Source organism: Callithrix jacchus, chromosome 9, assembly GCF_049354715.1.
Source record: "Callithrix jacchus isolate 240 chromosome 9, calJac240_pri, whole genome shotgun sequence".
Lineage (NCBI taxonomy): Eukaryota > Metazoa > Chordata > Mammalia > Primates > Cebidae > Callithrix > Callithrix jacchus.
The window spans coordinates 120577294-120591716 of NC_133510.1; the positions used below are offsets into that span (position 1 = coordinate 120577294).

Sequence of the window (14423 nt, forward strand, 5' to 3'; positions counted from 1 at the left end):
GAGAGGCTAATAATGTTTAAAATGTGATGTTCAGCATAAAGATAACAAAGCAGGGTGTAAGTGCTTACATATATTGTGGGTCATAACTGTAAAATATAAATGGAAAAACACACATAAAACTTCTAACAGTGGTGAGATCATGAGTGATTATTGTGCCTTCTCCTTTTTAAAGAATAGTCCAAATTTTTCAAAATTTGCTTATATTATATTTATAGTAATGTGAACCAGAGGTTAGCAAATTTCTTTGTGCAAAGGACCATAGAGTAAATATTTCTGGCTTTGCGAGCCATACAGTTTCTATTATAACTACTTGACTCTGCTGCTGTACTGAGAAGGCAACCACACACAACACATTGTAAACAAATAGGCATGACTGTGTTCAAATAAAACTTTACATAAAAGCAAGCAGAAGGTTGGATCCATCCCAGAGGCTACAGTTTGCTGATTCCTGGTATAAACCTAAATAAGACTTTTGAAAGTTATTCCATGTTCAGTGACATGGAATAATTGCCCCTTCATTAAGCTCTAGCTACCACCTGGGGAAAGTGGTCTTTCTAATCATAGGGGGATTATGGGTCCTAGGAAAGGGCCCAGCCCCTGGAAATTGCATTTGACAGGCAGGGTCAGAGACACAAGGCATAGCTGGCTTGTGAAGAACAGCACTGCCTCTCTCTCCATCTCTTTGCCTGGGCTGTCATGCTCTTTCTTTTTGCCGAAGTTATTTCCTATGTCTCTCTGCCCACCTTGTACTTCTCCCTCTGCCCCCAGCTCCATCAAATCTGGAAATAGGAGGAAAGAAGACAGGGAAACTGAGTGGATTGTAGAGCCAGGGCTGGGAAGCTCAAGGAAGGGGAAAGAGGTCTCTGTCCCACTTACATTGGATTTGAGGTCACCGGATGCAGGATGACCTGGGGCGCCCGGGTCGGTGTCTCTGGCACCGGCACCACATCTGAAAACCAGAGATTGGACATTCAGAAAACAAATATGAAGTCCACAACCCCTGCAAAGGCCTAATTCCTGGGAGATGTGGCAGCTAATATTTCACCAGATCTTGGATCTCTGTCCTTGGCCAATCTCCTTTCTCCTTTCCTGGACCACCTGGACTTTATCTGCTCAGCTGGACCAGTTTTCTGGATGACGTCCTCAACAAAATTCTCCATTGTTGAAAAGGGGGCTGCTAGAACCACCAGGCATCTGGCCTGAAGCATTCATTAGTCATCTCTGAACTTCCTTTCTCCTGAGTTCCCTTTGGGATGATAAGGCCCCCGGTTTCAAATCTTCTCCGTACTCAGCTCAGGACCCTTTGACAATCTCTGACCTGCTACATGGCTCTAGACCCCTCCTCACCCTCGCCCATTTTTCCACAGTACTACACCCTCTCAGGCCTTTCCACTGTGCCTTGGGACCTCCTTGGGTCCCACAGTGCCCTTAGGTCTTCCCACTTTTTCTTTTCCACTTCCATGTTCAGCCATTATCCTGGAGTGTGGTGACTCTACTACCACCCTCTTTGATTTCAGGCACCCCGCACAACATCTGCCTCCATTCATCCCAGCATCTGCTATAACCCAGCAGGGCGTGTTCAGAAGGGGCTGCTTCTAGCGCAAATGAAACTCACCTGGGAAGATGAACTGCTGCTTGTATTTGTAGTAGTGGGATGCTTGCAAAAGAAAGAAAACATTGAAGTGAGTGTCCCCAAGGAAACATCCCTTCAGGAACCAAACTGAGCTCTTACAGCTACCACGTGGTCATTCTCTGCCCACCTTCAAGAGTTTCCATACTTCTGCAGACATCCCTGCAGATAAGGGACTGCAAACATGTGTAAAGAAACAAGAACTCTAAACATCCATGCCAACCCCCCCAACTGACATCTCACACTTTCTAAAATCAGACTGCTCCAACTCAAACACACATTCTGAATACAATACGACTTTTGTGAAATGTGTAATTATACACACACACACACACACACACACAGAGAGAGAGAAAAAGTCTGCAAAGCCATAATCTAAAATATTAATTTTTTCCCCTTTTGGCAGAATGATTACAGTGGCTTAAAAAATCCTTTATGTTTTTTCTGTACTTTCCAAAATTTCTGTACCAAGCATGGTATTAGTTTTTTTTTTTTTTTTTTGTGGCTGTAACAAATTTCTATAAACTGAGTGGCTTAAAACAACACAAATGAATCCTCCTACAGTTCTGGAGGACAACAATCTGAAACAAGTCTTACAGGGCTAAAATCAAATTTAGTTCCTCCTAGGGGCTCTAAGAAATCTGTTCCTTGTCTTTTCCAGTTGTTTGAGACTGCCTGCATTTGTTGGCTCATGGCTCCATCACGCCAACCTCTGCTTCTGCTGTGCCATCTCCATCTTCTGCCTTTGACCTTCTTGCTTCCCTCTGATAAGGACCTTTGCGATTACATTAGGGACTTCCCAGATAATCTAAGATAATCCCTCCAGCTCAAGTCCATAACTTAATCACATATGCAAAGTTTCTACTGTCCTATAAAGCAGCATCTTCCCAGATTCTGAGATCAAGATATGGACATCTTTTGGGAATGAACATTATTCTACCTACCACAAGCATAAATTAACTTCTGAATTCAGGAAAAATTATATAAAAGAAATTTTCTGGACTTCACTGCTGGTTCCCTGACAATTCCTTTTACTTCTAATCTACTCACCAGAGGCCAGGGGTCTCAGACACTTAAAGGTTTCTAACATTAGCACTTACCCCATTGGGAAACAGTGCCTGGAATAAGGGGCTAAGGGGTGTTGGGGGAAGAGAACACAGAGCTTTGTGTCCTCAAGTAAATGAAGAGGGCAGCGATATGGTCAGATAAGTCTGTACTGGTGAATCCACTTCCAGAAACTATTTGTCGACATTCAGGGTCAATCCACCACTGGAGTTCGTTTATCAAATATTAGCACAATAGCTCAGAACCTAGAGTCTAGAAGCTGATCTTATAAGGTCAAATCTTTGCTCTGCCTTTGGGTATTTGTGGAGACTCTGAGTCTCAGTGTCCACATGTGTAAAATGAGGACAATAACAGTCCCTTCCTCAAAGGGCAAGGACCATCCTTATGAGATAGAAGTGTATTGAAGGTAGTATTATGTGGGAAGTAAAAAAGTTCCTCTTTAAAGTTTTCTTTCTTGTTAAAGAATAAATCATAAGTGTGCTAATAACTCTTTGTTAAGCCCTATCCTACATAGCTGTTAGACATGCCATGCTTACCAGCATGTAGTACATTCTATGTCCTAGTACTTTAACCAAGATATCTGTGCTGGATGTGCTCACAGGTGTGACCCAGCTCTCTACTGCTTTTAGGATTTAGAAAAGTTTTAACTTATTTGCCAATTGGGTTTTAGTTTAGATTGTGAGGTCTGGCTCCAGCCAATGGAGATCAGACACAGCAGTAAGGACAACCCCAAATGCGTAAGGAATAAATATGTCTGTTTTCCTTTGTTCATTGTACTCTCAGGGCAAAATGGCTAGTGAGAGTACCCTTCCTGCAGGCTGGGATAAAAAAAATCGCATTGCTGAAAGATCCTTTGTCTCGGTGCTAATTGTCTTTGTGGCACTGAGCACCTATTACCTAAAGTCTGGAAGCTGATCCTGTAGGGTCAAATCTTTGCTCTGCCTTTGGTTATTTGTGGAGACTCTAAGTCTCACTGTCCACATGTATATAATGAGAAGAATAACAGTCCCTTCCTCAAAGAGCAAGGACCATCATTAAGAGATAAAGGTGCATTGAAGGTAGTATTAGCTGTGAGATAAATAAATTTCTAAGCTCTCTTAACTCATAGACAAGAATGATTTATAATTAAAAGCAATCGAATAGTTCCAAGTGCTAAACTAAATCTTTTGCTTTGGGGAAGCAGACGGAACACCCTCTCGGAGGTTAAAATTTACTAATAGATTCCTTCAGGATAGGGAGTGAATCCTACTATCTCAGGATCCCAAACTCCTGGTTCTGTGCCTTCCGCCAGTCAGTGTGCAACACACATTTGTTGAATTAATCAACTCTTTTTATTATAGGCGAAACAGCAGAAACGTTGGGCTTAGTCCAAATCCAGCTTATATTAAATACTTGGAGTCCAGATGGATACATTTTTGATTCTGGAAAATGGGAGACCAGGGCAAGAAGCAACATATTCAAGGTCACAGAGTAAAGCTTTAAAAGAAAAGCACCCTTCATGACTTCAGAGACCGTTTACTGTTAGATAACACAAGTCTTTATTGCATGAAACTATTTTATTAGTCAATAAGGTGCTAAAATTAAAACAGGAAAAACAACACGAGGTTCTCAAGAGGCTTGGCTGATCTTTTCCCTCCCCAGCTCTGACAGTGATGGGGGAATTCAGTGTCTGCAGAAAAGGTTAGCTGACAGTTATGTTCTTTTTGGAAGGGAGGGGTTGGGCAATGGAGCGCAAGGGCTGCTTCAGAGAGTCTGAGAAGGGACAGGCGTCAGGCAACGGGACACCAGCAAATGCCTCCACACCCGGAGCCAACGCCCTCCTTCACTCCTCCCCATATGCCATGGAACAGCTTGTTCCTGGTGACCGAAAGGGAAACGCATGGCCAGAAGAGGAGGAAAGACATTGCTGGGAGACCTTTTCTTCCTGCTGATGACAGACACCAGCAAGAAGTGGCCCTAAAGAACAGCTGGTGACCCTGAGTGGGCTGCTCAGGAGAGCCAAGTGGCTCCTGGCTTGCTGGCACCCAAGATGACTCAGGACCTGGGAGGCTGCAGATGAAATTAAAGAGACAAGCAGACCACTCTGAAGGAGCTTCCCCTCTGGAGGTAAGCCCCATGCCTACCCTGAGCTCTCCCAAGAGAGCAGGTAGGGGGTCTTCTAGAAGGAAGGAAAAAGGGTCAAGTTGTCCTCTGCCTAAACCTTTCAACTCAATCCTATGGAGTCTTACATAAAATCTACATTTCTACCAGGCCCAGACCCTGCAGCTCTGAGTCTCTCTGGAGGCCACTTTCTCTTGTTTATGGCACTTGGGCCCCTTCTTGTGACTGGGTCTTTGCCTTAGCTCCCGACCTGCAGAACTCAGCCAGCCAGTGACCCTCCAACCTCAGTTTGTTCTCTTGCATTTGCTCAAGGACTCTTGCAAAGGCTCTTAGCCTTCCCAGCTCTCATCACAATCTATTATCCTATTTTCATGCATATGTTTATTTGATTAATGCTTCTCTTTCTCACTAAGCTATACTTTTCAAGAGAACTGGGCTGTTGTAGGGAGAATAATGCCTGCCCCCCCTATCATAACATGTTCGGGTCCTAATCCCTGGAAACTATAAATCCATTTCATTACATGGCACAAGAGACTTTTAGGATGAGATTACTTAAGGATCTTGAGATGGGGAGATTATCCTAGATCATCTGGGTAGGCTTGATGTCATCACAAGGGTCCTTAGAAGAGGGAGGCAGGGTCAGAGAAGGAGATGTGATCATGGAATCACACAGGCCGGAATGAGGAGGGGTAGTAAGCAAAGTAATGTGGGCAACCCCTAGACGCCAGGAAAAGGCAAGGAGATGGATTCTCCCTGAGACCTTCCAGAACAAACCAGCCCTGTTGACATCTTGGTTTTTAGCCCAGTGAAGCTCGTCTCGTTTTGGATATCTGGCCTCTAGAACCGTAAGATAATAAATCTGTGTGCTTTGTTACAATAACAATAGGAAGTAAATACAGGGGACATATCTGGTTTGTTCGCTGCTCCAAATCTAGTGCCTAGTACAGTAGCTGGTACACAGTAGGTGCTTAATAAATACCGTTAATGAAATGAATGGATGAATGCAGTCTGAAGGCCAAGAAGAAAAATTAAAGAGAGAAAACTGCAGCCTTGGGCGGTGCATGAAATTCAGGTCATTCATTTGACAAGCACTTAATGAGTGCCTTCAGTTGCAGGCAATGCGTTGGGTTTTGAGCATGGATTGGTGAATGAAGGCACACTGCCTGGTCTCATGGAGCTCGCATTCTGATGGAGGAAACACTTAACAAGTGAGTATGTAAACCAGATCATGGCACAGAGTGATGAGCATAAAAGAGGGACTTGGGACAGACTGATGGAAAGGGGAAGGGAGGAAATACTCTCATGAGCCCAAGTGGCACAAGTGAGGGCTCAGAAGTCCTGCAAACTCCACTAAAGGCAGATTTCACCTCCTTTCTTCATTTGAGCCATTAGAATATGCCATTTCCTGCAGTTGGGGTGTGTGTGTGTGTGTGTTTCAAGATGGCTCTAGGTGGCTCCAAAGAAAGAAGGTATTTGAACACTCCATCCTCAGAAACCCGTAAGACAACCATTCCCAAAGCCTCTTCATCTGTCTTGCCATGGTGGATGTAACCACAACTCTGAATTGTTAGCCCCTTGTTACTGATGAGAAAGAGACCTAAACAGAGGCAATGCCATGTTCAAAACTGCACAGTTAGGAAGAAGCAAAGCTGGGATCCAACCCCAGGTCTGTCTATCCATGCAGCACTCTTGATGCCACCTTATACTGGGCCATGTCCCACACTGCCCCAGGACTCAGGGAAAGGTAGAGAACAGGAGTTCCACCCAACTGGCAGCTCACAGTCACGAATACCACGCTGCACACGCCACGCTTGTGGTTCTAATAGCATTTTTACCGCATGTCCTGAGGCTAACAGATGAGTCAAATGGCTGGTCAACCCCCAGCCCCTTTTAGACAAGAATGTTCTAGATGATTCAGTGCTGGAGACATCATTATGCCTAGGCTTTAGCTTAAATAACCTTCAGAAAACTCAACATCTGGCTGGGACCCACAACCAAAGCTCCATTTTTCATCAACAGAAGCTCTCAGTCAAGACTGGGACTCATGTCCCTGGGGGTAGATCCAACTGCGCTTCCAAAAGGCTCTATTTTGTTTTCCATTTCAGCCCTGAATTTTATTATTATTCGATTCTAAAATGGATGCGCACTCATAGACATTGTAGCAGTGCCTAAGATAAAGTCCCTCTCCTCAACAACTGCCATGAAGCTCTTACAGACTTTATTGCGCACATGTGAACACATACACACACTGGTACACATACATACATATATGTAAATATTTTACAATAAATAGAATGTTATACTGACGACTTTGCAAATCACTTATTTTCTACTTAAGAAACATTATGGATGTCTTTCCATGTCAGGAAATCTATAGAGAGTACTACATTCTTTCAAAAGTTTGCAGACTATTTGGTTATACAGATATATGTGTGTATTCAACCATTCACCTCTTGATGGGCATTTGGGTTAATTTCCATTTTCACTGTTACAATGATGTCCTTATACACACATCTCTGCACCCTAGTGCAAGTGTTCCTGCATATAAATTCCTAGAAGTGTTATAATGGTCAAAGGAATGCACATTTAAAACTTTAACAGGGCTGGGCGTGGTGGCTCCCGCCTGTAATCCAGCACTTTGGGAGGCCAAGGTGGATGAATCACCTGAGGTCAGGAGTTCAAGACCAGCCTGACCGATATGGTGAAACCCCATCTCTACTAAAAATACAAAAATTAGCTGGGCATGTTGGCACACACCTGTAGTCCCAGCTACTCAGGAGGCTGAGACAGCAGAATTGCCTGTACCCGGGAGATGGAGATTGCGGTGAGCCACTGCACTCCAGCCTTGGCAGCAGAGCGAGACTCCATCTCAAAAAAACAAACAACAAAAATAAAAACTTTAACAGAAAATGCCAAATTACCTTCCCCAAATGTTTAGTTATGTTCATACTCCTATGTGAAGACATATGGGGATTTCATCTTTCATTCTGCAATTCTGTCCAGGCCCCCACATTAATTAGCAGTGATGACAAGAAGTGCACATAAAGGCAGCCAGTGTGGTTTATTACGATTGTGTTTCATAATAATGCAGGGAGCTCAGACTTGTTGAGACCTTCAATGAGACTGTCACTCTACTAAGCTTCATCCATATATTATGACATTTCTTTCTAAAACCAATTATCTAAGGTGCATACTACTATTATCTCCATTTTGTAGATGAGAACACTGAGGCCCAGAGAGGCAAGTTATTTGCCCAACATCAGACAGACATTAAGTGGTAAAACTCAGATTTGAATCTAAACAGCTTGGCTGCAGAGCCCACACTCTTACTGCCATGCCAAAGTGCTTTTCCCCAAAGGACCCCTTAGCCCAGTCCCCAAAGAGATCCAGGACCTTGTCACGACCTGTCATGGAGCAGGAGGGGATAAGTTGGCACGCTAGCACAGCAAATTGTCAAGCCCCCCTCCTTGAAGGCTCTGGCTGAGGGAAGGAAGGAGCTAAGGGCTACCCTGATTATACCTGGCTAGGCAGATCTCTCATCTGAAGATGCCAGCAGATTCTTTAAGGAGTGAAAAGAGCTGTGGTGTTTTTGTGCATAGTTCTCCCATAAAACGGCTCTTCCCCATCCCTTGGTCCATAAACAAGTGCCAAACAATTTTAGAGAAAATACTCCTAAAATCAATGTTTCCAGAGAGTGAAGTAGCTGTTGGAAAGCATGAGCCAACCTCCTCCAAGTGTGGGTGGTTGTGGGATGTCTAAGGGTCTTTTTAGTCCCTTCATCCCCTTCTGAAGAAGTAAAAATGAACAACCCTGGAGATGGCGGTGGGGGTCTTCTGTCTGTGAAAATGCCGGGCAATGAATTGGTGGCGCTTACTAAGGCAATGCAGCCAGTGACTCGTGTTGCAGTCCTTGGTGGCTGCCAGGTGAGTGGCCCTCGCACTAGGTGGATATAAGGCTGTTAAATTCAGACTTGAACTTAACAAAAAACCCAGAGTTCCAAGAATTCAAAATATCCCCCATCTCTGTGGACATGGCCCAAATCAAAACAGTGTGGGCAGGTGCTGTGATTGGCTTGTCCTCAGATGGGTGGTGGCACGTGGGTGCTGCCCAGGTGTGGGGCGGGACCTCCATTTGCCTCCTGGCCATTCACTCATGTTTGGTTAAGCTTTAACCCAGGAGCCTGGGATTTTTTTCATGGCGTGAAGCTCGTTGACTCAGGAGGAAATCAGACACTAGGCCAGGGCATCCAGTGGAACGTTTGGTGGTAATGGAAATGTTCTATACCTGAGCCATTTAGTATGGCAGCCACCAGCCACATGTGGCTACTGAGCCCTTGAAATGTGGCTAGTGCAACTGATAAACTAATTTTTAAATGACATTTAATTTTAGTGCATTTAAATGCAAATAGCCACACATGGCTAGTGGATACCATATTGAACAACACCTGGTTCCAAGTGGCCACACCAGTCCCACTGCCTTCTTCTTGAAGTCTGCTGCAGTGACACAAATATGGCTGAGTTGGAAACATTCTTAGGGCCCTAGCACAGGAAATTGGGCTAGGCTGGACCCGGGAAGAGATGGGGAGATTCTTAGGTCTGGTCTACCTGAAGGAAGAACAATGTCCCATTCTTAGGTCTAATGATGAAGGAGGCCAAGAAGCCACAGTGTCCCATGAGTGGCTTCTCTACTATCATCTCATAGCTCAGTGCATACTCCCTGGTCAACAGCCTAGGCGCCCTGGAATTCCTAAGCTAGAGGAACCTTCCAGATCATCTTGTTCAACCACCTACATCTTTTCAGAGGTGAGACACAGCAAGAATGCAATAGACCTGGAGCTTGACTCCAGGAGTCCAAACCACTCAGTCATAGACCCATCCTGACATCTGAGTTAAAACTCAATCTGCAGCCCTGCTCAGATGTGTGCCCCTAAGACCTCCAGCACAGACTCTCGATACCAATTTTAACCAATTTAGCTCATAAGACAACTGTCAGTTCCAGAGCCAGTGGCTCCCTTCTGTGACTTAGACTTAGGCAAAGACCATGAGGTGTGCCTTGCCAAAAGACAGAGTCTCTAGGAGTTCCTGCATCTCTTTGAGCCTCTGTTTCTTCATCTGTGAAATGAGCTGATAATGCTTACCTTATGGCTGTTCCAAAGATTAAATACGTGATATGGGATAATTGCTTAGGACACAATCAGGGTTGACCCATGTCCTTCCTTGCCCCTCTCTGGTCATGGAGCCATTACCTTCCAGCATAGACTTGCTGCATCAGGGCTCCGGAGTGAACCCCCCCATCTCTGCCCCTCCAATGCTGCAGACCCCATGTCTCCCCAAGCATGGAGGTACCTGGCAGGTTGAAGTTCTTCTGCTGCCGTGTGCACTGTGGGGAAGGGTGTAGGGGAGAAGGCGGTGTGGCGCTAGGAGGGAGGGGGGGTGCTGGCGAGGAGGGCGTGGAGGACGTCGTGGAGGAGGGGTTGCTGCTGGAGTCTGGCTGGTAAGGGACGGGGATGTGGTCCTGCAGAGAGAAAACAGGGCAGGAGTCAGGGACAGGCAGGGAAGCCCGAGACACAGCAGAAAGAGTGGGCTGAGCAGGGGAGGTCCCCACCCCAGCCCCCACAACAACCCTTGCCCTTTCCTCAACCACCAGACCCTTCTACAGTTCCTCTTCCTTCATCCGCCCTCTGGGCTGCATCCAGCTGTGGAAAGAACAGCCTCTGGAGTCAATTTCCTGTCCACTGCTTGGACTCCAGAGTGAAAGGTTGACTGCATAATGAAAACCACACAGGTGACAGCCGCGCACCCTGTGCCTCTTTGATTCTGAAAAACCCCATGCAGAGGTGTCCAGGGTACCCCTCCCATCCCAACACCTCTCCTCCCAAGTGTTTATCAAAGAACCAACAGCCTGACAGCTTCAGAGAGAATGTGAGAGTGAGCCTTCAGTGTCTTAGCTCGGGTCACAGCTGGAATCAGCTCAGCCTCTCCTCACCCCGGACCAGCTCAAAAACAAGGATGGAGATAGAATCCATCTGTGCATTTTTGGAATAACCTACTGAGGTGGAATTCTGAGCAGGGCAGAGAGTTGAACAGCAAACCCCAAAAGACGTCCACCCGGGACCTCTGAATCTAATCTTATTTGGAATATAGGGTCTTTGCAGATGTAATTTGAAGTAAGGGTCCTGAGTGAGATAATCCTGGATTTGGGCAAGTCCTAAATCCAATGACAAATAACCTTATAAAAGATAGGGGGAGGGGGAAAGACACATGGGGAGGAAAGTCACATGAAGACGGAGGGAGAGATTGGACTGATGCAGCCACAAGCCAAGGACTGCCAGGGCCACCAGAGGCTGGGAGAGAAGCATGGAACAGAATGTCCTTCAGAGCCTCTAGAAGGCAATCCTGCTGGCATCTTGACATTGAATTTCTGGCCTCTAGTACTATGTGACAATAAATTTCTGTTGTTTCAGCCACCCAGCTCATTTGTTATAGCAGTACCAGGAAATCAATAGCAGGATCCAGTCAGGAAAACCTGGACTCACATCCCACAGCCACCTCTTTTCTGTGCATCCTGGGCAAAGTGCTCAACCTTTCCATTCCTCGGCTCTGTCCTCTGTAAAATGGGAATAATGATAACATCAAGTGCACAGGGCTACGTGAAGATTAAATGACGTGGAGGCACAGGAGGGAGGGAGGCAGGCAGGGAGGAAGAGTAGCTGTATGCATTTGCAGGCGTGTTCTCCTGAAAAGGGATAGATTGGTGCTGCGTGAAGCTTGGAAAGCATTTCACCTCTTTGGGACATTTTGCTTTCAACAGATGGCAAGAGATGAACAAAAGCGGCAAACGTCCACATCACTTAAAAGGGATTCTTGCCTCTCAAAGCCACGAGAGCTAAGTGTTCCCAGGGGAGCCTTCATCTGTTCACCCACAGGACAGTGGCCACTTGATCCCTCTATTACTCAGAGGTCCACTCCTCAAGTGGTCCAGGTGCCCAAAAATGGTTTAGTGTGGTCAGCAGGTATGCTTATCTATCAACTCCAAGAGTAGGTGTGGAGACACCCACCGGCACAGGAGGTCAAGGGCAGAAGGGGAAATGAACATTCTCTGTCCAGACGCTTACTGAGTGGCCAGCTAGGTTGTACGTTTCATCCTACCAAAGCCCACTCCACTGCCACTAGGTTCATACTGCTTCTGGGTCAGTGAGTCTCTCCTTATTTATTTATTTAGTTATTTATTTTAGATGTGTTCTCACTCTGAAGCCTGGGCTGGAGGGTAATGGCACGACCACAGCTCACTGCACCTTCGGCCTCTTGGACTCAAATGTTCCTCTCACCTTAGCATCCTCAGTAGCTGGGACACAGGCATACACCATCATGCCCAGCTTTAAAGACCTTTTTTTGTAGAGACAGGGTCCCACTATGTGACTCAGGCTAGTTTCAAACTCTTAGGCTCATGGGATCCTCCTCCCTTGGCCTCCCAAAGTGGTGGGATTACAGGTGTGAGCCAATGTGCTCAGCCTCGCTATCCTTAACGTGGGCTAAGAACATCCAGCTTGTAGTTCTGTGGTGAAGTTGAAAGGAGTTATATATCTACCTACCTCCTTTGTACTGGGTAGAGGCAGTCTGTCATCAGTAAATGGTAGTGATTATGTTAATTAAACTTTGTATTTTGAGATCATTGTGGATTCACATGTAGTTGTAAGAAGAGAGAAATCTTATGTTTCCTTTACTCAGTTTTCTCTACTGATAACATCTTATGAAACTACAGTACAATATCACAACCCAGATACTGAACTGATACAGTCAAGATACAGAACAGATCCATCAAAATGAAGATCCCTCATGTTGCCCGTTTATAGCCATGCCCATTTTCCTGCTCTCTCCTCACCATTCTCCCCTAATCTTTAACCCCTGGCACCTCTAATCTGTTCTGCATATCTGTCCAGCATAATAAACACTAGCTATGTGTGGTTTCTGTTTTTGTTTTTTTGAGATAGAATCTTGCTATATTGCCCAGGCTGGTCTCAAATTCCTGGGCTCAAGCAATCCCATTGCCTCAGCCTCAACAAGTAGCTGGGATTAGGGTTGTGCACCACTGTGCCTAGCTCTATTCTCCATTTCTATAATTTTATCATTTCATCCTTTTATCAGTGGAATCATTCAGTATGTAACCTTTTCAGATTGACTTTTTTCACTCGGAATAATTCTCCATAGACTCATCCAAATTGTTGCATGTATCAATGGTTTCTTCCTCTTGATTGCTGAGTAGTACTCTATGATATGGATGTACCAGAGTTTGCTTAACCATCTACCCACTGAAGGACATCTAAGTTGTTCTATATTTTTCACTATTGTGGATAAAGCTGCTATAAACATTTATTTACAGGATTTATATGAACATACATTTTTATTTCTCTGGAATAAATGCTCAGAAGTACAGTTTCTGGATAATATAGTAATATGTTTAGTTTTAAAAGAAAACACAAAAACTGTTCGCTAGAGTGGCTGCACCATTTTACATCAGCAGTGTAGGAATGATTGACTTTTCTCTGCATCTTAGCCAGTGTTTGGTGGTGTCACTATTTATTATTTTAGCTATTTTAATTGGAGTGTAGTGATATACCATTGCAGCTTTAATTTGCATTACCTAATGGCTAAGATATTGAACATACTTTCATGTGTTTTACTTGCCATCTGTATATCCTTTTTGGTCTTGATTACTCTAGCTACATAATAAGTCTTGAGATCAGGTAGACTGATTGCTCTCACTTTATTATTTTTCAAAAGAATAAAGTGATTGTAGATATTCTAGTTCCTTTGCCTTTTCACATAACTGTTAGAATAATCATGTCTTTATTTATAAAAATAATCTTGCTGCATTCTTGATACAAATTGTGTTAAACCTATATATGGATTTTTGGGAGAACTGACTTCTTAACTATGTTGAATCTTCCAATCCATGAACATGGTATGTGTATCAGTTTCCTAGGTCTGTTGTAACAAAGTACCATTAACTGAGTAGCTTAAAACAATGGACATTTATTTTCTCACAGGTCTGGAGGCCAAAAGTTCCCAGTCAAAGTACTGTCAAGGCTGTGTCTCAGGATCCCTCTGAGACTTTGGGTAGAATCCTTCTTTGCCTCTTCCTACCTTCCGGTGGTGGCCAGCAATCCTTGTCATTACTTAGTTTGCAGTTGTATCACTCTACCTTCTGCCTTTGTTGTCACATGGTGCTCTCCCTGTGTGTCCCCGTTTCTCTTCTCCTCTTAAGGATGAAAGTCACATTGAATTAAGGAACCACCCTTCCAGTATACCCTCATCTAAACTTGATTATATCTACAAAGTTCCTATTTCCAAAGATCACATTCACAGGTCCTGTGGGTTAGGACTTTAGCATATCTTTGTGGAGAATACAGTCCAACCCATAGTGGTATCTGTTTCCATTTATTTTGATCTTTGTTTCCTTTTACCAGCATTTTGTAGTTTTCAGCATACAAGCCCTATACATGTTTTGTCAGATATACACCAAAGTATTTCCATTTGTTCGGCAATTGTAAATGGCTTGTTTCTAATTTAGGTTTCCATATGTTAATTGCTACTATAGAGAAACATAACTGATTTGTATTGATCTTGTA

General features: G+C 44.4%; 1 protein-coding gene and 1 long non-coding RNA gene across 6 annotated transcripts in view; one reads left to right on the forward strand and one right to left on the reverse strand.

The window, feature by feature from the left end:
* Nucleotides 1-14423, reverse strand: part of KSR2 (kinase suppressor of ras 2) — a 525084-nt gene that overhangs the window by 78624 nt on the left and 432037 nt on the right. For all 3 annotated transcript variants that reach the window (XM_035257773.3, XM_035257771.3, XM_035257772.3), the window contains exons 10-12: nucleotides 10141-10309; nucleotides 1616-1657; nucleotides 877-949 (exon numbers count right to left, since the gene is read on the reverse strand). In XM_035257773.3, the coding sequence (XP_035113664.1) occupies nucleotides 877-949; nucleotides 1616-1657; nucleotides 10141-10309 (284 nt within the window). The remainder of the gene's footprint in view (nucleotides 1-876; nucleotides 950-1615; nucleotides 1658-10140; nucleotides 10310-14423) is intronic.
* Nucleotides 4558-14423, forward strand: part of LOC118144359 (uncharacterized) — a 31861-nt gene continuing 21995 nt past the window's right edge. For all 3 annotated transcript variants that reach the window (XR_004729123.3, XR_004729124.3, XR_004729122.3), the window contains exons 1-2: nucleotides 4558-4801; nucleotides 5905-6003. This is a non-coding gene — a long non-coding RNA (uncharacterized LOC118144359). The remainder of the gene's footprint in view (nucleotides 4802-5904; nucleotides 6004-14423) is intronic.